This window comes from Vanacampus margaritifer, chromosome 4, assembly GCF_051991255.1.
Source record: "Vanacampus margaritifer isolate UIUO_Vmar chromosome 4, RoL_Vmar_1.0, whole genome shotgun sequence".
Lineage (NCBI taxonomy): Eukaryota > Metazoa > Chordata > Actinopteri > Syngnathiformes > Syngnathidae > Vanacampus > Vanacampus margaritifer.
This window is the reverse complement of record NC_135435.1, coordinates 20,210,803-20,232,449: the sequence shown is the minus strand read 5'-3', so window position 1 is coordinate 20,232,449 and position 21,647 is coordinate 20,210,803. Positions and strand designations below refer to the sequence as shown.

The 21,647-nt window shown below is 38.2% G+C and overlaps 2 protein-coding genes across 3 annotated transcripts in view; one reads left to right on the top strand and one right to left on the bottom strand.

Annotated features, from left to right (window-relative positions):
* Positions 1–338: 338 nt before the first annotated feature.
* Positions 339–11,392, top strand: kctd3 (potassium channel tetramerization domain containing 3). The gene is made up of 19 exons (XM_077563123.1): positions 339–809; positions 1,056–1,109; positions 1,650–1,695; positions 1,894–1,967; positions 2,055–2,113; positions 2,483–2,563; positions 2,626–2,769; positions 2,841–2,925; positions 2,988–3,178; positions 3,266–3,381; positions 4,588–4,675; positions 4,765–4,881; positions 5,454–5,624; positions 5,723–5,878; positions 5,954–6,050; positions 7,196–7,389; positions 7,520–7,658; positions 7,737–7,862; positions 9,095–11,392. The coding sequence occupies exons 1-19, from the start codon at positions 739–741 to the stop codon at positions 9,597–9,599; spliced, it is 2,514 nt and encodes an 837-aa protein (XP_077419249.1). The 5' UTR covers positions 339–738; the 3' UTR covers positions 9,600–11,392.
* A 2,258-nt stretch (positions 11,393–13,650) lies between these two features.
* The window catches only part of ush2a (Usher syndrome 2A (autosomal recessive, mild)), a 167,481-nt gene continuing 159,484 nt past the window's right edge, over positions 13,651–21,647 (bottom strand). The window contains exons 84-95 of one of the 2 annotated variants that reach the window (XM_077563121.1): positions 21,510–21,602; positions 20,446–20,591; positions 20,227–20,345; positions 19,935–20,033; positions 18,989–19,165; positions 18,408–18,491; positions 17,949–18,090; positions 17,719–17,806; positions 16,903–16,971; positions 15,646–15,840; positions 14,408–14,512; positions 13,651–14,070 (exon numbers count right to left, since the gene is read on the bottom strand). In XM_077563121.1, the coding sequence (XP_077419247.1) occupies positions 14,426–14,512; positions 15,646–15,840; positions 16,903–16,971; positions 17,719–17,806; positions 17,949–18,090; positions 18,408–18,491; positions 18,989–19,165; positions 19,935–20,033; positions 20,227–20,345; positions 20,446–20,591; positions 21,510–21,602 (1,299 nt within the window). In that variant the 3' untranslated portion in view covers positions 13,651–14,070; positions 14,408–14,425. Of the gene's footprint in view, positions 14,513–15,645; positions 15,841–16,902; positions 16,972–17,035; positions 17,102–17,718; positions 17,807–17,948; positions 18,091–18,407; positions 18,492–18,988; positions 19,166–19,934; positions 20,034–20,226; positions 20,346–20,445; positions 20,592–21,509; positions 21,603–21,647 lie in introns of both variants that reach the window. The other variant, XM_077563122.1, reaches the window with a different exon arrangement.

The following is a 21,647-nucleotide window of genomic DNA, read 5'->3' as shown; positions in this document are numbered from 1 at the left end:
CAGATGGGCCAGGTTATTCGTTGAAGATATATATATTTTAAAAAAAAACGTTATTATGTATATCAAGCTGTTCACTTCAATATTAAAATAGTCATTAGTTCTCATTTTTTATTTTAATGAAATTAACAAAAGTGTGATGAGATAAAGAAGTACACATTTTGAACTGGCAAAAATAATGCAAAGGACTTGACTGATGTTATTGCCCGGTGTATGCGTGTCGTACGTCAATCAATATAAATCCATATTTTGTACGTATTTAGTACAGTACCATAAAATACATTTTAGAAAACACGAGCGCTCTGGCACGCGGAAGTGTCTTCAGGCGAAAGCGGAAGTAGTTCCAAGATGAGCCTCTCGTTCTCGGTATCCAACGCGTTGTACTCTCGACACAGCTGGTTCACGTTGCAGCGCAAGATGTTATTTACGATGAACACGAGAGTCTGGCAGTGATGCGAACGCGCCCGTGGACGACAAGAGAGCTCTACGCTGTTACCATTTTGGATTTTAAAAGCCCACTGTGTTTGTTGGGATAGAAAAACAAAGGTCGTCCACATTTCGATCGCGCGTATTAGGGGTGTTTTCATGGAGCGACGGAGGGTGTCAGGCTGTAGGGTCTGGAGTGACACCAGCTGAGCTAACGGAGAGGCGCCCGATCTTAGCGTGATATTAGCATGCTAGCTGATGTGATGAAGCGCTGACGCTGATCTACTTTGAACCGCTCGCTGCCGGGCTCACATCATGGCGACCAGCGGCTGCGACCTGACGACGGGGATGGGGGAAATCATCCAGCTGAACGTGGGTGGGACGCGGTAAGTCCCGTTTCCGTGGACACGATGGTCACCGTGGGGGTAATTTGAGAAACTGGCGTGTAAGATGAGATGTGCATGGATGCTGTTTGCACACATACTTGCACTTCATTTATGTTGGGCAGCAGTAAAGTGCTCCTCTTCTTGGACCATGTTCATGCATGCATGCAAATGTCATCCTGCATTAGCCATAACATCACTGCTTTTTTTAATATTAATAGCAACGTAGCTGTGTCTCTTGTGTTGTAGGTTCAGCACCTCCAGACAAACCCTCATGTGGATCCCTGACTCTTTCTTCTCGAGGTACTAACAACATTTATTTGTCATGATTATTCTTTTGGAAATGAGAAATTGTGGGCTATCCGAGGACAAGCAGATGACGTCACCACACTCCCACAAAAACACGTCAGTTCAGTCAAGAGATTGTATTATTGCCGTTTGCAGAGAAGTAGACATGTCCCATTATCTCATCGTTGTCCATGCTTTATGCGTCACTTTTGGCTCCAGTTTCTCTGTGGTTTGGAAGATGATGCAAAATAGTAATCAGTTACACCTATATATGATTTATATCTATCAAATGCAATGTAAACACTGTTTTTCTCCCAAGATTACGTCTTAATGCTTCCATCAACATACGTATTAAGTTGTAGGTGATGGCAGCAAAGCACTACATGAAGCTCCCCAACTCACTTCAACATAGTTCCTTGGCATCAACATTGAAAAACAAACAAAAATGACATTAAAGTTTTGTCTTGTTATATCTCAGACCAGATGAAGTGAACAGCAGTGAAAAAACTTCACGCAAGGAGCAAATATGAAAATGCTTGTGTGTTTATGTTGCAGTTTGCTGAGTGGAAGAATATCCACTCTACGGGATGAAACTGGAGCTGTAAGTACAGACATTGTTTCTGCATCCAAAACGAGGAGAATACATTTTTCTTATGACGCAGCATCCACAGTGCTTGATTATTAAAATGTATGTTGAAAAATGCATTGCTTTAAAAGACATAATTAAACATTTCAAGCAATGGTCATAATCTCAGTCAGTTTACCGTATTATTCTTAACATCTTTTTGTCCTCGTCTAGATATTTATTGACCGAGACCCCACAGCCTTTGCACCAATTTTAAATTTTCTCCGAACCAAAGAACTGGACCTGCGGTAAGAAGCCATTCAAACATTATGCTCTAATGTCATCAATGTCTTATAGGAAAAAAATAATAAATCTACTTGTATGTTTCTTCATAGAGGCGTCAACATCAGCGTCCTGCGGCATGAATCTGAATTCTACGGCATAACTCCCTTAGGCAAGTCTCAGAATAATTGGAAAGTAACTGACATGTCGTTTATTGTGTTACCGCAGCCGATATGTTCTCATCTCATCATTTTGTCAGAACGTGGACAACAACTGCAATAGAATTTGATTTATAATAAGTGACGTTAGCACTCCCAAGGGAACTGTTTGATTGTTTTACTTCCTGTTTCACTGTTGGAACTTCCCGTCATTGTCATTGCACTTGAATAGAAGAGGTTATTTACCTTTGTGGTTACTAATCAAGGAGCATGCATGCATGATATAAAAGTAATAAAAATAGAAATGAGGTTCACTTTTTGAATTGAACTACTTCAAATAAATGAACTTTGATCAAAACAAGAAATATCTTGTGTGTGTTTAGTGCGGCGCCTTCTGCTGTGCGAAGAACTGGACCGCTCGTCATGTGGCAGCGTTCTCTTCCATGGTTACCTTCCGCCGCCAGGTAAAACCCACTTACGCCCGTTTGCGAGAACGTCAACGTGACAGATGGGTGTCGTTTCTCAGCTATCCCCGGCCGCAAGTCCAGCTCCACCTCGTCCTGTGACGAGCGTCCGGGTCCCAGTGGAGCGGAGGGATTCAGCTATGTCGGTGCCCCTCCTCACCCTCCCCTCCCCTGCTCACCGGGATTAGATGACGCTCATAAACTTGGTGAGTGACTGGAAGAAGGTGCACTTGTGTACGTGTGTCATATATTATCACGCGGTCCGTTTCCTGTTCAGGACCAGACCCTCGCAAGGTGCTGATCATAGCAGGACACCACAACTGGATTGTAGCGGCGTATGCGCACTTTGTCATCTGCTACAGGTAATTCTACAAACGTCACATCTGTAAGAAAGTCTCAAATGCTGACGACATGTTCCCGACAGGATAAAGGAATCTACCGGCTGGCAGCAGGTGTTCTCGTCTCCCTGCCTTGACTGGACCATTGAACGCGTCGCACTGAACGCCAAGGTGGTGGGCGGTCCACACGGAGACAAGGACAAGATGGTGGCCGCCGCCTCCGAAAGCAGCATCATCCTCTGGAGCATCCAAGATGGAGGCAGCGGCAACGAGATAGGTCAACGAGGGCACAACAGGAATATGAAAGATGCTTGATGGGTTTTATTAAAATAGACTTACTTTATATTTGATCCGATCCCACCAGGCGTGTTCAGCCTCGGTGTGCCTGTGGATGATCTCTTCTTCATCGGAAACCAGCTGGTGGCAACGAGCCACACTGGGAAGGTTGGCGTGTGGAATGCTGTGACGCAGCACTGGCAGGTCTTTGTGTGCTCTTCACTTAACTTGATTGTGTCCTGGATGGACAAATAATGGTATTTGCACTAATATTGTTATATACTATATATAATAGAGTTATACTACTCTATATTTGTACCACAATTCTGTTCAAAAAATCCTGTAACATTGCAGATTTTTGTGTGAAATGAAGCTGCTAATTGTTTCTGCCTCAAATTCTGTAATTAAAGCCAGCTTTTGCACTTCTGGTTAGATCAGGTGTGTGCAACCTGCGTCTCTGGAGCCACACATGGCTCTTCAGTCCCTCTCCCGTTGGCTCCCAGTGGATCGCTAGAAAAAAAACAGTAGAAATTAATATTCTTTTTTAAATATATATATTTGTATTTTTTCGATAATATAATAATATTTTAGATAATAAAAAAATAATAATTAAATGTTTTAAAAAAAATCTGAATCAAAAATTTTTAGTTAATAAAATACCTAAATATTTCCAAAAAAGTAACCATAAAATGCCCAAACAGGAAGAGGAAAAGCAGAAAATTCCCCAAAAATGTCTATGAAATTGCCAAGGAAATGTCAGAGAATTGGAAAAAAAAGTCAGAAAATAAATGTTCAAAAAGTAACCTAAAATGTCCAAAAACAAAAGAAAGGCAGAACATTATCATAAAACATTTTTGGAATTGCAAAAAAAAAAGCCAGAAAATGTATTATTATTATTTAATACTACTTCTACTACTAATAATAATACATAATAATAATAAAAAACATTCAAAAAAATGTCCAAAAACAAAAGAAGAAATCCCGAAAATTACCACAAAATGTCAGAAAATTGCTAGCAAAAAAGGCAGAAAAAATGCCCCTAAAAGGAAAAAGCAGAACATGACCATAATGTCCATAAAATTGCCAAAAATAGAAATTTGTCAGCGGCTCCAGACCGATTTTTTTGTTTTGTTATTTAGCCTAAAATGACTCTTTTGACAGGCTGACCCCTGGGTTTGATGCAATCTACATTTTGTTTTCTTTTACTTGTGATGTGTAATAACAAAGTTTCATCTAATTATATTAGGTGGCTGCTTTTTGTGTGCATAGATAGAATCTTTATCGTCATTGTAACATGCACAACAAAAATTTAAGTGCCAAACAAGTCAGTGCAAAAACATTAAAGTCATATAAAACTCTAAAAGACATGCTATAAAATATGTCAAATAAATATCTACGTCTATGTCCCAGGTTCAAGATGTTGTTCCCATCACCAGCTGTGACACGGCCGGGTCCTTCCTGTTACTGGGCTGCAACAATGGCTCCATCTACTATATTGGTACACACGCGGATGTTTTTTTGACAAGTCGCCAACATATTATCTCTTGAACTGTAATAGACATACATTCATATTTCTGCTCTTGTCAGACATGCAAAAGTTTCCACTGAGGATGAAAGACAACGATCTCCTGGTGACGGAGCTTTATCACGATCCTTCAAATGATGCCATCACTGCGCTGTCTGTCTACCTCACACCTAAAACCAGTTAGTAATAAAATGTTACACTTAGGAGAAATGAAAAGTAGGCAATTTATTTTTAGGAGTTTGTTCTTGGAAGCGCCAACTACTTCCAAGGTCAAGTTAAAGGACATTTTTATCTACACAAAAAATGTACAAAGGCTGCAAACTTTGCAACTTTAGATACATAAAGGAAGTAAATGCAATGCGTTGCTAAAGTGTTAGCCTCCCTTGAACTTTTGCCACATTTCAGGCTTCATGCATAAAGATGTGAAGTTGGGGTTTGTTTTTTGTTGTTGTGAAGAGTCAAAACAAAGTTGTATACTATCATAAAGTGGAATGACATTTATGCAATATTTGTTTTGTTTTTTTAAACAGAACTGAAAAGTGGGGCGTGTGAAAATTTTCACCCCCTTTTCTCTCAGTGCAGCCAACTGACTCTAGAAGTTCCTTGATGATTTCTCAATGATTCAGTGTTGACCAAAATTACTTTATTAATCCCTTTAGGGACCTTAATGTGCTATGGCAGGAAAGATAATTTAGCCTAGTGATAGAAAATTAATTTTTGTTGTTGTTGACTTTTGGCTTACTTCTCCCAGGTGTGAGCGGGAACTGGATCGAGATTGCATACGGGACCAGCAGCGGCGCAGTGCGAGTCATCGTGCAGCATCCAGAGACGGTCGGTTCGGGCCCGCAGCTCTTCCAGACTTTCACTGTGCACAGGAGCCCCGTGACCAAAATCATGTTGTCTGAGAAGCACCTGGTCTCAGGTGAGGTGGGCGGAGCCACAATGGCAGATCAGAGCGAATAATGAAAGTGAATATCACGGTTGTTTCATCCTCTCTTGTTCATTCTCCGCTGGCGTCAGTATGCGCCGACAACAACCACGTTCGCACATGGACGGTGACCCGCTTCCGAGGGATGATTTCCACCCAGCCGGGCTCCACGCCTTTGGCCTCCTTCAAAATACTCTCCCTGGAGGAAACGGAGAGTCACGGCAGCTACTGTTCAGGGAACGATATCGGTGAGACGAACCATCCTGGTGTCCTGAACATTGTTGAGAGGATTATCTCCTCCAGTTGACGCGTTGTGCTCTCAGGTCCGTTTGGAGAGCGAGATGATCAACAGGTGTTCATCCAGAAGGTCGTCCCGATCACCAACAAGCTCTTTGTGAGGCTCTCGTCCACTGGGAAAAGGTACGTTAATAACGGATTTTTGTGCATCCAGACTTCCATAAACGACAAAGACGAGTACTAGGAGAAAATTAGAGTAGATACTCTAGGCTGTGCGATTAATACAAACGTGTGTTTTTTTTTTTTACTTCATACGAAAAAAAAGGTGGGGAAAAAATGTTTCAAAGCAAATGCCAGAAGAGGAAAAAAATTAAGGCAGAACTTGGTTAGTTGGAATAATCAAATTTTTATTTGCTTTTTCTATTGGTGAAAGGGGAAAAATTATCAATTACTATCTGGTAACTGCATTGCCGTGGGAAACTCTTCCTGTCATATTCCGTACGGTGAATGACTTTCAAATTATACAAATACTCAACTCAAGCAACCAGAGTGAAATAAATCCTTCTAAACAGCAACATGTGGCTCTTCAGTCCCTCTCCTGTGGCTCCCTGTGTATCATGAAGAAAAATTTGTCGAAATTAATATATATATATATTTTGACATATTTGTATATTTTAGATAAAATATTCTTCAAATGAATGAATGTTTTAGATTTAAAAAAAAAAGTTCCCAAAAATGTCAGTCCAATTTTGTAGTTTTATTATTATTAAAATTTTTATTTTTTAATAGTTTCAAAAATGTTACCATAAATTGTCCAAAAAGAGGAAAAGCAGAAAATTCCCATCAAATGTCCTTAAAATTGCCCAAAAATGTCAGAGAATTGAATAAAAAAGGCAGATAATAAATGATCAAAAAGTAACCTAAAATGTCCAAAAACAGAAGGCAGAAAATTACCATTAAAAAAAGTCAGAAAGTGTATTATTATTATTATTATTATTATTAATACTACTATTACTACGAATAATAACAATAAAATGGCAAAAAAGTAAACATTCAAAAAATGTCCAAAAACAAAAGAAGAAATCCCCAAAATTACCATAAAATGTACTTAAAATTTGAAGAAATTTGACAGCACATCCAGAGAGATTTTTTATTTATTTAGCCTAAAATTTCTCTTTTGACAGGCAGAACCCTGGGTTGGATGCAATCTATATTTTGTACACAAGATTCAGACTCAGGATGGTCTTTTACAGACATCTGACAATTGGATTTTACACCACCTTGTTCTCTTTCAGCTTTTTAGTTTTGAACTTGAAACTGTGTCGTAGAATCTGTGAAGTGCAGTCAGTGGACGGGTCCACCATCTCTTGCTTCATGGTGCGGGAGTGCGAAGGTTCGAGCCGGATGGGCTCGCGACCGCGCCGTTACCTCTTCACCGGTCAAAGCAACGGCAGCATCCAATTGTGGGACCTGACCACCGCCATGGACATCGCTAACAAAGGAGAGGAGAAGAAGAAAGAAGGCAAGTGTCATGCCATTCTGTGGCAGATTACTTCGGGTCCCGTTGCTATGACGTCACATTATGTATGCGGAGCAGTTAATAAGGTAGAGACAGAGTTCAATGGAACCTGAGCCTTAAAACTGTTGTGTAGATGTCGGCGGTCCCACAGAGGAGGAACTTCTGCAGCTGTTGGACCAGTGTGACCTGAGCACTTCCCGCTGCGCCACGCCAAACATCAGCCCCGCACCCTCGGTGCTGCAACACACGCGTCTCCGAGAATCTTGCTCAAGGTAAAGAAAGCGCCAAGAGGAAAGCTGCCGCTAGACAAAAGCGTCGCAGCATCACTGGTGTCGTCTGTCCTCCGTCAGTGTGCAGTTACAGGCTCAGGAAGCCATTACTCCTGAGAACCAGGTGACCTACGGAGCTGTGCGGCCCTACAGGGAGAGCCCCCTGCTGGCCCGTGCCAGAAGAACAGAGTCCTTCCACAGCAACAGGTGAACAACTTTCTTTGATAAAGCAACCACCTTGTTGATTGGTGAGGGTGTCCGACCCATGCTGTTTTCGCTCAAATTCCTTTGGTTGATCAATATTTAATGACATCCAAGTCTTGATAACGTACTTACTTATTGGTGCAGCGCAATCATTTTTTCAGTAGCTCAATCAAAGAAGTGAAATTTATATCATGCAGTTTCACTACACAGAGATGAATATTTCCCCATTTTATTTCTTATAATGTTGATGACTATAACGTACAGCTGATGGAAACACTAATAATTTACATTATATGAGGGAAAAATAGCAATGATTTTTTTTTATAACACTATATAAGATCAATCCATTTAAAGATATAAATTGGGTAGAAATGGGCATCACGGTATTAAAATTACAGCTATTAAACAAAACCACATCCCCCCCATTGAACACAATCTATTATTTATAAATAAAATATAGATTAGTAGAGAAGAAATGTGTATCATGTTAAAGTTTATATAAATAAATGTTAACATTCTTCTGCTTTAATTATTCTTAGTAAGTCACAGTGTCCCATCACTGGTGAGTTATTTTTAGAATAGACCCACATGGGGATACTCAGTTTGTCCTTGAGGCTAGCTAGTACCCACTGACACTTTTTTCTTTTTTGTTTATTATTTTTTTTTCTTGTAGGACAATGCATTTTAATCAGAGCAAAAAAGGCATTTGTTTTTAGTATCTCGTCTTGCTCCCCCCCTCCTCCTCCGTGTACAAAGACGTGGCTCATTTACTCAACTTTGCAAGCAGCCAGTCATATTGTGCCCTGCTTAGAAGTCCGCTCAAAAAAAGAAGAGCAGCTTATTACTGGTGACAGCCAGTATTCGTGAATACGGGTCTTCTGAAAAGTATGAGGCATTTTCCTGCATGTTTAATAAATTCGTATCGAAAATAAATCCTTTCTACCTTATTCTAAATTGAAATGCACCTGTACGTATTTTTTTCAGTGATCTACATGTTAGTCATAATTGTCAACATACAGTATTTTCTCAAGTAATGGCCAGTGGCTTCCTCCCACAAGACTTAAATCCTTAACTCCTTAAAGGCGTGAATATGTTAGTGGTCTAAATGTGCTGAAAAAATACCTTAAACCGGATAAGTCGTATGGAAAATGGATGGATGGACGACATATTAAAAACTATATAATTCTTTTCAGCGAACTCAATCAAAATGGTCCTACCTCCATCTTTGTCCACAGAGACTTCCAGAACTTCACCCTGAGTCGAGGCATCCTGGACAGCGCAGATCAGAGCTCGGGTCAGCCCGCGGATGTCCGTCGTTCTCTCTGTGATTTTGGGTCCGAGGAGAGCGAGAGGCGGCTGTCCGCCATGGAGCTGTGGACCTGCCGCAGCAACAACGCTTCGAGCCAGGAATCTCCACGGCAGCCCCCGGACAGCCCCGTCCCCGGAGGAGGCGACGTCAGACGGAAGGTGCACCCGCAACCCGAGGAGGGGGACGCCACGGGAACTTGTGGAGACGGAGTGAAGGTGGAGGGAGGTGCGAAAAAGAGGGGCGTGCTGGACGTGGGCTTTCTGGGGAGGAAGAGGGCGCCCCCGGTCCCTCTCCTCTCCTCGGGGTCCGAAGGTGGCGGCAGCGACTCCTCCGCCAACGCTTCTCCTTCTCCCACCAAACTGACGTCCTGCACGTCGCCGCGACACCGGAAGCTCACCGCTGAGTCGTCCAATCAGGACAGCAGCCTGTGACGGATTCTTGTGAGCGACAGCTTGGCTGGATTTACACTGCGTGGTTCAGGTGAATAAACTGTGGTTGCGTCATTTATGGAAATGGAAAAAAAATAATAATTTAACTCATTCACTGCCATTGACGGCTATAGAGGTCAAAAATTTATTTGAACTATTTCTATTAGTTTAAATTTTTTCCCCACTTTTGTTGATAAGATCACATTACTTCAATAATTGACTCACAATTAATCACAAATTTTATATCTGTTCTAAATGTACAATATATATTTTTTGTTTTAGGTTTTCATACTCTTATTAACAAAAGTGGAAAACTAATAGAAAAAGTTCAAATGAATTTTTGACGTCTATAGCTGTCAATGGCAGTGAATGAGTTAAAAGGTCGGCTCTTATTCGCAATTAAAATCAAATGAGCCAACTCAAACACTATGTAATTTTTCAGAATGGTATTATTTATGTATTATTTATATGGGATGACGTAATTGGGCACTTGGACCTGCAGTGGAAATCCAACGCAAGTCAACGGGGGTGACACTCCCAACTTTCCTGTGATTCTGAACTTAGATGAGTCAATTTAACTTTGATGAATGATGTTAATGGAAACATCACAAACTGGAGTCAAATGGTACAAGACGTTCCCATTTTAGGTGAATACATAATATATTCGTCCTGTATATTTATATCACGCTGATTTCATTACAGCATGATTACTGACAGTAAAACAACAATTCCTAGTGTTTTACATTGACGGTCACAAAGGTGTGTCAGTTGTCAAGATGCACATCAGCAATGCGCAAACAGACGAGATGGACACATAGTGACAAGATACGCACGGTGTCTGCTTCCTGCTTCGAGTCTGCATTCACCACTTTGTTTTCTCATGCTTCATTGCATTGAAAGGCACATACAGTACATTGAATGCACGCGCTAAGCATGTATCATAAAAAAAAGAACGTTAATTAAGCGTATTGTGACTCACAAGATAAAACATTTTAGGGAAATTGAACACTTTAAAAATGTTCGCTACCTTTTAATACTGATGCATTATTTTAACTAAGCTTTTTTTTTTTTTTTTAACGCTTTTCCACAGTGGTGCCTGCCTGTGCAAGATTACACAAATTATTTATATTTTTACAATTTCACAAAGATCCTACACTACATCACTTTATCATGTTTGTCTCATCTCGTGTGTGCCTTATTCAACTTGTTTTGACGCTTATCAGCCTGCTTGAAAAGACAAAAAGGCGTCACGTCACAGGATGACATCAGCATGAGGTGGAGAACGCGACACAATAGTGATCAATTTCAACGATCGGTGATGTAAATAGTCGATTATAACTGGAAATCGTGACAAACTAGTTAGCTGCATGTGATTCGTAAAGATGATGCACCTTGTATGTCAGGTTACATAAAGCCTTGCAAAGGCGCATTCAAAGAAATTGTCATACTAAAAAAAAAAAAACAATCCTACTATGATGGATTTATATCTGTGATGTTTTGTCGTCTTTGTATTGTTGACAATTATATGATATACACACAGCATATAACTGATACTATTGGACCTGACTGCATTTGCACTATGAACGCACATACTGTTATATTTTATATACAAGTATATAATAAATAATACATATATTTAATGTCTTAACATTCAAGTTGATCCGTGGTTGTGTTTACATGCTAAATATATGTGTGTTACGATAATAAATCATTGTATTGGAATACCATTTCCAGTTGCCTACAGCTGTGTCACCTAAGTGGACATTTTGGACACTCCAATAAAGAATTATAATGCAGTCAAGTTGTTTGTTCATTTTTGGTTAAGATGGGCTATTCTCTGCTGGGCCCAACTTTTAAAACAATTTTACATCATTTTTGGGACATTTGCCATGTGTCATTTTAAAAAACTAAACGGAAAGACCTTCTAGTGATTACATCATTGTTAGCCTAATAGCAAAACTTCATGTTTTTTTCTAACTTATTACAAAATCACACCAAGGCATTGGCTAAAAAAGCTTGTTCTTACAAAAAAAAAAAAAGTTGGATCAATTTAAAACAATGTTTTAACATACGATACATTATTATAAAGAAAAATCTGAAATATAATAATATTTCAATTTCAATTTTTTGGGAAGGAACTAAACAGGCTTGATAATAAAAAGCAATGAAAATGAAATATATATTTAATTAAAATGTATGCTAATACTGTACAACATAATATAATAGAAATAAATATAAATAATAATGGATCAAAATTAAATCAGTTGTAATAAATAATAAATTAAATATAGATACAGTATATGAATATATTTCCAAGATATTATATAGTCATATTGATTTTAAAGCGTTAGCCAAATTGTCACCCGTGTCAAAGGTCAGATCAATACAGTTCTCCGTTCTTGTCCCCACTTTTATTAAAAAAACAAAAAAAAAACAGACTACATTTAACCAGTACAATATAGAAGCTGATCTTTAAGATTTTTTTTTTTTTTGACTACTTCTGTTGGAAGGTGATTAAAATGGCTGGGATGGTTTACTTTTGAAGTGTTCATCTGTGAGTACATTGTGGGTCCATGTAGTTAATGAACAAAACAACCCCCACTAAAAAATAAACAGATAAATAAAATAAAAATAAAACAATCACCACCTGAATTTCCACCTGCATTTGTGGGTGTGTCTTCATTTCACTAACCTCCTCGCTCAGACAGTCTTCTCTTTTGAGACGGCGAGTGTCGTCACAATGATTTATGACTTTAATAAAACTCTCTGTGTGTGTGTGTGTGTGTGTAGCTCAGGGCCACACTGTCCTTTACAATCACTCCACACGCTCTCATTTCACCACCTCTCTCCCCTCCCTCTATGGCTGACAGTAGCTGTGAACATGCCCATGAATGTGTGTGTGCGCGCATGCCCTTGACTGGCGACCTTGAGTGAGGCCGTCGTTCTCACTGCCACTTTTCTTCATTTTCCAACTTGCCTTGATGCTCCCTGAAGGGACGCAGGGGCAAAAAGTAAATTAACGCTGCGTCTTTTCGTATAGTGAGACCGGCTCCTGTATGTGTGTGTGCGCATGTTCATGTGTGTACAGTCAGCGCTTGTGTGTACTAAGCCACTGTTTGGTGAACTCAGCAGAAAACCTAATCAGTTTGATTTAAAAAAAAAAAAAGAAAAAAAGTTGCAGGTTTGGTTTCAAAGAAAGAGAATGTGACAGTGTCAATTCTACTGCTATACTACTACAGCTCAATATTAGCGATACTACTACGCTTTTTTCTTCAGCAGCAACTGGGACCGGGTAGAGAGAATTATGAACAATTCAAAACAGTGTTAGCACAAAACCTTCAGGCTTTTGCTAGAAAGCAAAATAAATAAATACATAAGTGTCAGGAAAAGCCTACTAGAACAGCTGAGTATTATTTTGGGTGAATCAAAGGCACTTTATATGTTTGCAGGTGAGTGCCGACAAATTCCAGTTATGAGGGTGTGCACATTCTAGGGATGTTCAATACACTCAACCCCTCCTTTATCCTCTTGATTAATATTATTTTTTAATTGAGCAGGGTAAAAAGTCACATTATTGCTGGATTAAAAAAATATATATATATATATATATATATATATATATATATATATATATATATATATATATATATATATTTTAGTCTCATTGGAGAAACCCCCCTACTTTGAACAGAGGTGTGTAGACATTTTATGTTCACCGTGAACACTCAACCAATGAGAGTTGAAATAATTACACATAACTTAGTTATTGTAATCTGTTACATTACTCCTCTAAATAAAGTTTTGTGACCTAAATGTCGTCTAACCATTCATCATTTGAGAAGGACGGCTAAAACATTAAAGTGGGGCAACAAAATTTAAATAAATAAATACAAATAAAAAAAATAAATGCAACAGATTTTAATCTTTGTAATGGAAGAAATTAAATAAAAATTAAAATTAAAATTAAATTAATATTATTGCATTTGTTTTATTTCTATCCTGGAGTACGCTTGTTTTCTACTGTGTGTGCACATTAAATAAAAGAAAAAAAGAGTGTTGGCCACATCGCTTATATTTGACTTCATCTATACATAATTAATTGACAACAACCATAAATAATACTGCCACATTATATACACAAAAACAATGTCATGACAATACATTAGGCTTTAGTTTTGTCCATCATAAAAACTCATCTAATAAATACTGTATAATAAGCATCACAGATAAATTCTAATTGCAATCTATTTTACTTCCGAAGCTAAACAGCACAAAACCTTTGCACAATAACAATGACCTCACTGGTAGAACATCCCAGAAACACTGTGAGAAATAGTTGGCAATCAAAAAGTAACCTCAGAGGAAGGCCATTACAAGTCCTGCCAGTCAGCAACAGGACGACTGGTGAGTGTTTCAACGAGGCACAGAAACTTGTGGAAGCAACTAACAGCAAGGAAATAAACTAAAAACGTCACTGGAAATAGAAATATTAAAATACATTAACCAGGTCACATTCAAGTTCCATGCAAATGATAATTTTTTTTTACAAACTAAAAGGTGTCCATGTGGACATCGTGTGCATTCTGCTTCTATCATCAGACTATAGAACGGAGTTCATTTAACAATCCGGTTCCCTGCACTTGTACAAACTACATTCAATGTTCCATTATTTCCCTCTGCTTACTATGTATAATCTTCACATTGTCCTTTTCTATCTGTCACTGGCTTTGATAAAGACACAGTGAGGTCAGATCAGACCTTTTTTTTTTAACGCCTGTAGTCATTGCAACCATTAATTAGGCTTGTGATACCTGATTCGCTGCAGTGTCTTAAAGATGGGTGTCGGTGAAGGTGGCGTGCTCCTTTCTCACACAACTTAAAGACTTGATGGCATCTGCAAAGTCTTCCTCCATGTACTGAAACGACAACAACAACATCACATATTCACATCATGGATATAAAAAGTCTGCACACCCCTGTTCAAATGACAGGTGTTTTGTGATTTAAAAAAAAAATGAGACCAAGATCATCCATTTCAAAACGTTTTCCACCATTAATGTCAACTAAGAGTTGTAAAATCACGTGAAAAAATTATTTGAGTGAAAAGTAAATATATAAATAAATAACTGTGGATACTAATTACATTTATATTCATTTTAAGTAGAAGTTAGCACACAACTCTCACCATTTAAAAGTGCCTTCAATTTCTGAAATTTAAGATGGACTAGTAAGCTTTTCCTGAAGAACCATGAAGGTTTTCTGTTCATAATTCCCTCCACCTTGACTTGACAGCTCAAAATAGCAATCAGTTTTTAGCATAAGACTTTCAGGCTTCTGCTAGACTTAAAAAAAATGGCAGTGAAAACCTACTAGAACAAGAGAGCTTTATTTAGAGCTGATCAGAGATCAGAGTAAATGGTCGCAGTTGTGTGCTCATATTAAAAAGATAAAATAATAATTTCAGTTGCACAGGGTTTAGGCCTTATTAACTCATTCAATGCCATTGACGGCTATAGATGTCAAAAATTTATTTTAACCATTTCTATTAGTTAATTTTTTTCCCACTTTTTTAAACAAAAGTATGAAAACCTAAAAAAAGGCTTATTGTACATTTAGAACAGATATCAAATTTGTGATTAATTATGAGTTAACTATTGAAGTCATGCAATTAATTACAATTAAAAAATGTAATCGCGTGATGCGATTAGAAAAAAATTAAAAGATTAGAAAAAATTAGGGGCGTCAGTCGATTAAAATTTTTAATTGTTTCTGTTCTCCAGAAGAAAAAAAAATGTAATTAATCGCATGACTTCACTAGTTAACTCACGATTAATCACAAATCTCACCAAAAATTCTAGTTAATTTTTTTTTTCTCTTGTTAACAAAAGTGGGAAAAATGTTAAACTAATATAAATAGTTAAAATGATGTTTTTACGTCTATAGCCGTCAATGGCAGTGAATGAGTTAATGGCAGAAAAGGTTTGGAAAAGATGCATCTCAGTCTTTTTTCTTTTAATTACAAAAAAACAGGCTATCGTTGTCATCTCACCAGTGCCGGTTCCAGAGGGTTGTCCCAGCAGCCGTCTTCCGTCACCAGAGCCTTCCTGTCAATCAGCTGGCTGAGGCTGTGGTGCAAGGATTGATGGGAGTAGGCCTGGTTCAGGTCCGATTGCCTGGGGACCCTCAGGACGGACATGGGCTTGAACGCAGAGCCGCCGCCCACTATCTTGGTGTCTGACAGGCCCTGAAATATTTTGATTTTAGTGAGTAATGACTTAATGATTGTGTTGCATTGTGTTTCCCCACCTTTATTGAGCCAAGGCACATCTTTTCGAAAAATATCAAGGCACACCACCAGACAAAAATATTTTATAAATTCCTTTTTTTAAATTCCCATTAATTTCCATGATTTCACGATAATTCCAGTGGAAATTTAAACTTTGAAATTTCCTGGAATTTTGCAGCCCTAGCTCAGACACAATTTGATTAATTTCATACTATCTGGTGGAATTTGGGTGTTGTGGTAAGGTTACTTTGCCTGTGCTTGAGATGTCCTGTTTTGTTGGCAGTACTTGAATGCACCTTGCTCCTAATACAACTACTTACATAACTTACGTAGTCTACTTTTTGCTGTTACAATTTGCCTGTACAATGTTCCCTCGTTTTGCGCTGGGGTTAGGTTAAAAAAAATACCCGCAATAAATGAAATCCGCAAAGTTGTTAGCTTTATATTTTACATTTATTATAAATGTTTTAAGGCTCTAAAACCCCTTACCACACAGTTTATACACTTTTCTCATTGAGGCATTCTCTTACATTTTTCTCTTGTTTAAACATGATCAATGTTCAAATCTTTATGAATTTTATAAAATAGGTATATTACTGTAAAAAAAAAAAAAATGCGTGCAAAATTGCACTAAAAAAAATTGTTATAGATGTATGAACTTGTTATATAGATCATTTTAATTTTAAGAGCTTTCCCAGTATCTTGTGGGAGGGCCTCAATTATTTGCATATTTTCGCTAATCGCGGTAGGGCTTGGCCCCAGTAGCAGTGAATTCACTGCATATGGTAAGAAAAAAACAACAACATTATGGGCTGTTTTTGTGTGTTGTATTCACAATTTCACACACAAAAACAAAACCATTATGACGAGTTTTGTTAGCTGAAGTCCTCCACATGCTGTACTGTACTTGTGGAGTAAGCTGTCCTTTACCAATGTGTACATATTGACTAGTTGACACACAAAGCATGCACACACGCACACAGATACACAAAGACAGCATGCCCGCTCCGTGCATAGTACCTCGGTGTACACAGTGTAGCTTTTAAGCGTTACGTTGTTGATCTCAACACAGTCTGCTACAGTGTCAAACTGCAGAGGGGGGGAAACAACAAAGTGGACATTTATGGTTACCCCACAGTGGGAGGAGTCTTACTGTGAAGCGATCAGGATGAAGCACAGAGCCGGAATGATGTTTAGAACACATGTCGGGATAAGGCCTCTGAGGGAGGGACACAGAGAAGGAGGTCACGTGAGAAAGATAGAGAATGATCATGTGATGTGAAAGAGTGGCACAAATCAAGACACAGTTCAGACGAGATGTTTGAATTGAGTGAATGATACAACAAGGAAATGGAGGCGAGAACACATAAGAACATGAATAAAATGATGCCATGTTGTGTAGCATGTAAACAGCAGATATGGAAAGATTTTTATTTTATTTTATGTAACAATAGACACTGATCAGAAAGTACAAAAAAATAAACTAAGCAACTGAATTGATTTTCCACATTTTTGTTATTTATATTTTACATTTAGACTATTATCACCATTAATAAGAGCAAACATTTTGCTCTTATTATAGGTACATTCAGGTTAAAAATGAAATACAATAAATAAAGAGCATTCTAATTTCTAAATCCAATCACATTGCCTCCTTTAGACGGGTAATTGTTTCTACAGCTCCCTCTAGTGGCATTAAGGTAAACAGGCTGTAAAAAGATTTGCCATTCCAATGCGCTACAGTTGCAATAAATCCAATAAATCACAAAAAAATACCTTAACAATGTCTCATCATAATTAATACAAATCAATACACTCTCTTGCTCACTCGCTCACCGTGTATGTTTCTCCTCCAGCCTTCCTGCTCTTCTGGAGCATGACCAGCGGAGGGCGATCTCTGGCTGATGGATTCTTCCGCAGAGCCCTGGGAATGGTGGGAAAAACATTTGCGATTGTGTTGTTGTACTTGGTGTCAAACGTAACTTATATATAATGACTATCCATCTATCTATCTATCCATCCATCTATTCATCCATCCATCTAATCTAATCTAATCTAATCTATACCTTTGTAGCAGAAGGCCCAACATGATAGCCAACAGGAAGAGACCAAGCAGCGCCAACAGCAAAATGAACCACAGCTCAGAATAGACTGGAGCTGCTGACATGCTCACTCCTTCTTTACTTGTGTCCTCTGGATCAACAGGACCTGCAAGGAGAACGCCACACTATTTGGACAGAATTATCGGGACACCTGGTTAATGCAGGAAGTGAAAACAGAAGAAAATAAGGAGTTGAACCACCCTTTGCAGCTGGAAAAGCTTTCACTTTTTACAGAATTTTGGCTAATTGTCATGTGGAAATTTGGTCCAGAACATTTGTGGGATCAAAGGTTTCTGTTCTTTTGTTTTCATAAAATTGGAATGAAATTGTCCACAATATTTTTGTTCATGTAGTGTATTTCAAATGTTTTATTTTCATCTAATGACATTAAACTTGGAAGTACTGTAAGTGTGTGTGTTCTACCTAGGCCTGAAGCGGGGCTATATCTGACAGTGGGAGTGGTGGCACTGCCACTGTCTGTGGTACAAGTCACCTGAAATGACAGCGCTGTGGAGGACAAGGGGAGAAAGACAATGTCGTTTGAGAATACTGGTGAATAAAGCTGTTTTTAACAGGTTGGAGAAATGACACACAAGGTTGGACGAATTCTCCTTGCGAAAGCTGAGAAAACACTAAACCTCTGTCAATCTGAAAGGAATGCTATTGTTTACAGTGCCTATTTATGGCGGCAAGGTTGAAAGGCAACACATAAAAGCACATTTCATGTTATTGTTTGGAAGGAGCAACATATACTGAGTGAAAAGCTGTGGTAATAATGCTCAGTTTGATTGACACTGTAAGAAGAATATGTTGATTATTGTTGTATTTTGTGGTGGTTTTGAACTCTACAGCTCAAGAAGTGTTTCTAATAATTTTGTAATTAGCTTACTCTTAAAATAATAGGTCTGACAGTGTCACTCAAAACTGAATATTTGATAAATCTCTTGTATTATTGGATCTCATTATATTGTTTGTTTACACCGTATATGTGAAAGTGCCCTCACTTTTTTGTGATGTGCGTGGAACATGGAGGTAACTGTGGAAGCCACTGTAGATCCTGAGCTGGCTCTCTGTCACCGTAAACTCCCTCAGGTAGTCGTTCGGGGAGAAGGAGCCGGTCCAGTCAAGCCAAATGACCGTCAGGTTGCTGCCCACTGACATGGGCGACACATACTGTGGAGCTGGAAAGAGACATGACTCGGTTGCTTTTACATAAACACTAGGGCTGGGTTAAAAAAAAATAAAAAAATAAATCAAATAATCCATACCGAATCGATTTTCTTTATCGGGCCTGATATTGATTAATAAATAAATAAATACATTCATAATAAATAATTAAATAAATAATACTAATAATAATAAATTAAAATACATATTCATATATAATTTATTTATCATATTTAAATATTATATATATATATATATATATTCCATAAATTTACAAGAAAATAGAATTATAAAGGCAAATTTTTTTTGCATCTTACAGTTTTTTTTAATTTACTCTTCATTTGAATTTAAGTTGTTCTTGCATTTATAAAAAAACATGACTTATTGCACTTTAAGACAAAACAATCTTTTTAATTTATATTTCCAATTATTGAAATTGAAGTATTAAAATATTTTCATCTCATCCTGTTATCAACCAGTCATCATGTTAATGTTTGTGTAACACTTACTGAATAATGTGTTACTTTCATTAACAAACTAAATAATTTTAACCAGTTATTGCCTCAACAAAATGTATTTTGAAATGTAATGTTTGTGGACTTTTTATCATGTCCTTGATATTTAAGAAGAATCGATGTTCCATAATTAATCATTATCAGATTGGAGTGAATCGAATCGGGAAAAATAATAATAATCTAAATCGATTTGAACTGAACTCTTGTGAAACGAAATCGAATCGATTAAGGAAATTAGGTGAAGTGAGTGTGCAAAGAAATGTCAAACCTTCACTGAGTGTGATGACGGTGGTCCAGTTGGAGGCGGTGCTGCCCATGTTGTTAAAGCAGGCTACTCGAAGCTCATAGGCAGAATATGGCTGAAGACCTGCACAAACAGGTTAACAGTACATAATATTGTATGAACGAATAGTTCTTAACATCTACTTCCAACAATCTTACCACTAAAAGTGTACACTAAAACTGTAATATACACAGATTGGCCACAATATTAGGTGATATATATAATATATTGCCATACTGAGTGCAACAATAGGATAACTTCAAATCAGCATAGTAACCTGTCACATTGCAGCTGCGCCTCTTTCCAAAGAACTTGATGTCTGCTGGGCCAGTAACACAAGGGGGGTTAACAGGCTGGGGGGGCTGCGGGCAGGCTGTTCTACGATGGAGCTCGCAGCTGCATACATGTGACGTAAGCGGAGAGACAGAGAGATGACATCATTGATGTTGATTCCTGAGCTGTAGCTTGCTTTCAAAAGTGCAGTTTACGTTCTCACCTCTCGATGATTCCATTGGGTTCCAAAGGCTCAAACCAAGCCAGCTGAGCAGAGCGTGAGGTTAGCGTAACGGGACGAGGAGGCGGCTGGCGGGCTGGGGGCGCGGCTAGGGTGTGTAGCTCAACCACGGGTCCCTGGCTACAGCACTACCGTCACAAGTGTATGTCATCACTGTCGAGCGCAAACCTCCTATGTCCAAATTTGGTCAATTTCCATTTCAATTTCAAATTTACAAATAATTTTTGACAGTTATGTTTTTTTCCCCCCTAAAGTTATTGCGCCACAGTTTTGTTTTTACAATGAGAAAAAAAATAAATAAAAAAAAGGCAAACATTATGTTTTTATATTACAAATTTTGTCATGATGCGAAAATCAGCTACATCCTTAATTAAACAGATTATTCATTTTTTTAATTAAATAATTAATAAAGACAATATAATCAGTTTTTAGTTCAGTTTTTTTTTTAGTTTTCTGAAGAAAAAAAAAGACTTAGGCCATTATTTTAGGAAGGTGATGCTATGACAAGCATCTTGAATCTTGAAAATAAAAACTGGATACTACCTATGTCAGGGATGTCCAACATATGGCCCGCGGGCCAGATCAGGCCCACAACAGGGTTTAATCCGGCCCGCGAGTTGATCTTGTAAAGTAAAAAAATGAGTAATGTCGGACCATGTTGTGGACAGAGGAATTACATATGAGCAAAATGATCATCAATCAGATTTTGCATTATCTTGCAAGATATTTCTATCCATTGACCCCTTTTCTCACCTACGGACAATGGAGAGTCTTGAACCGAATATGCACATTTTTGGAATGTGGTAGGAATCTTCAGTATCTGGAGAAAACCCACCCAAGCACTGGGAGAACATACAAACTCCACACGTGAAAGTCTCGCCTTCATGAGATTTGAAATCCAAAGCTGAAAACTGTGAGGGTGAAGTGCTATTCCAATTATGCAAAATCATGGTTTGACTAACACTGATACTTGATGAAAACTTTCAGAAAATTTTGGTTAGTGTTTTAAAGGCCTTACTCCCATGTTCCATGTTCCATGTTATTACCTGATAACAGGTGCAGGCCTCCACTCCGACCCTGTACTGGGTGTAAGGTAGTAAACCATGAAGTGTCTGTTGATGGGATGTTCCCTCTGAGAGCTGTGGAAAAAAGCAGAACAGAGTTTGTGTTCATTCCACTTTAGT

Excerpts from the sequence above, each read along its gene's own strand:
- kctd3 (XM_077563123.1), top strand. The coding sequence starts at position 739 with ATGGCGACCAGCGGCTGCGACCTGACGACGGGGATGGGGGAAATCATC. Across the intron at positions 7,390-7,519 it reads AGAGGAGAAGAAGAAAGAAG|ATGTCGGCGGTCCCACAGAG; the intron begins GCAAGTGTCATG and ends ACTGTTGTGTAG. Across the intron at positions 7,863-9,094 it reads GAGTCCTTCCACAGCAACAG|AGACTTCCAGAACTTCACCC; the intron begins GTGAACAACTTT and ends CTTTGTCCACAG.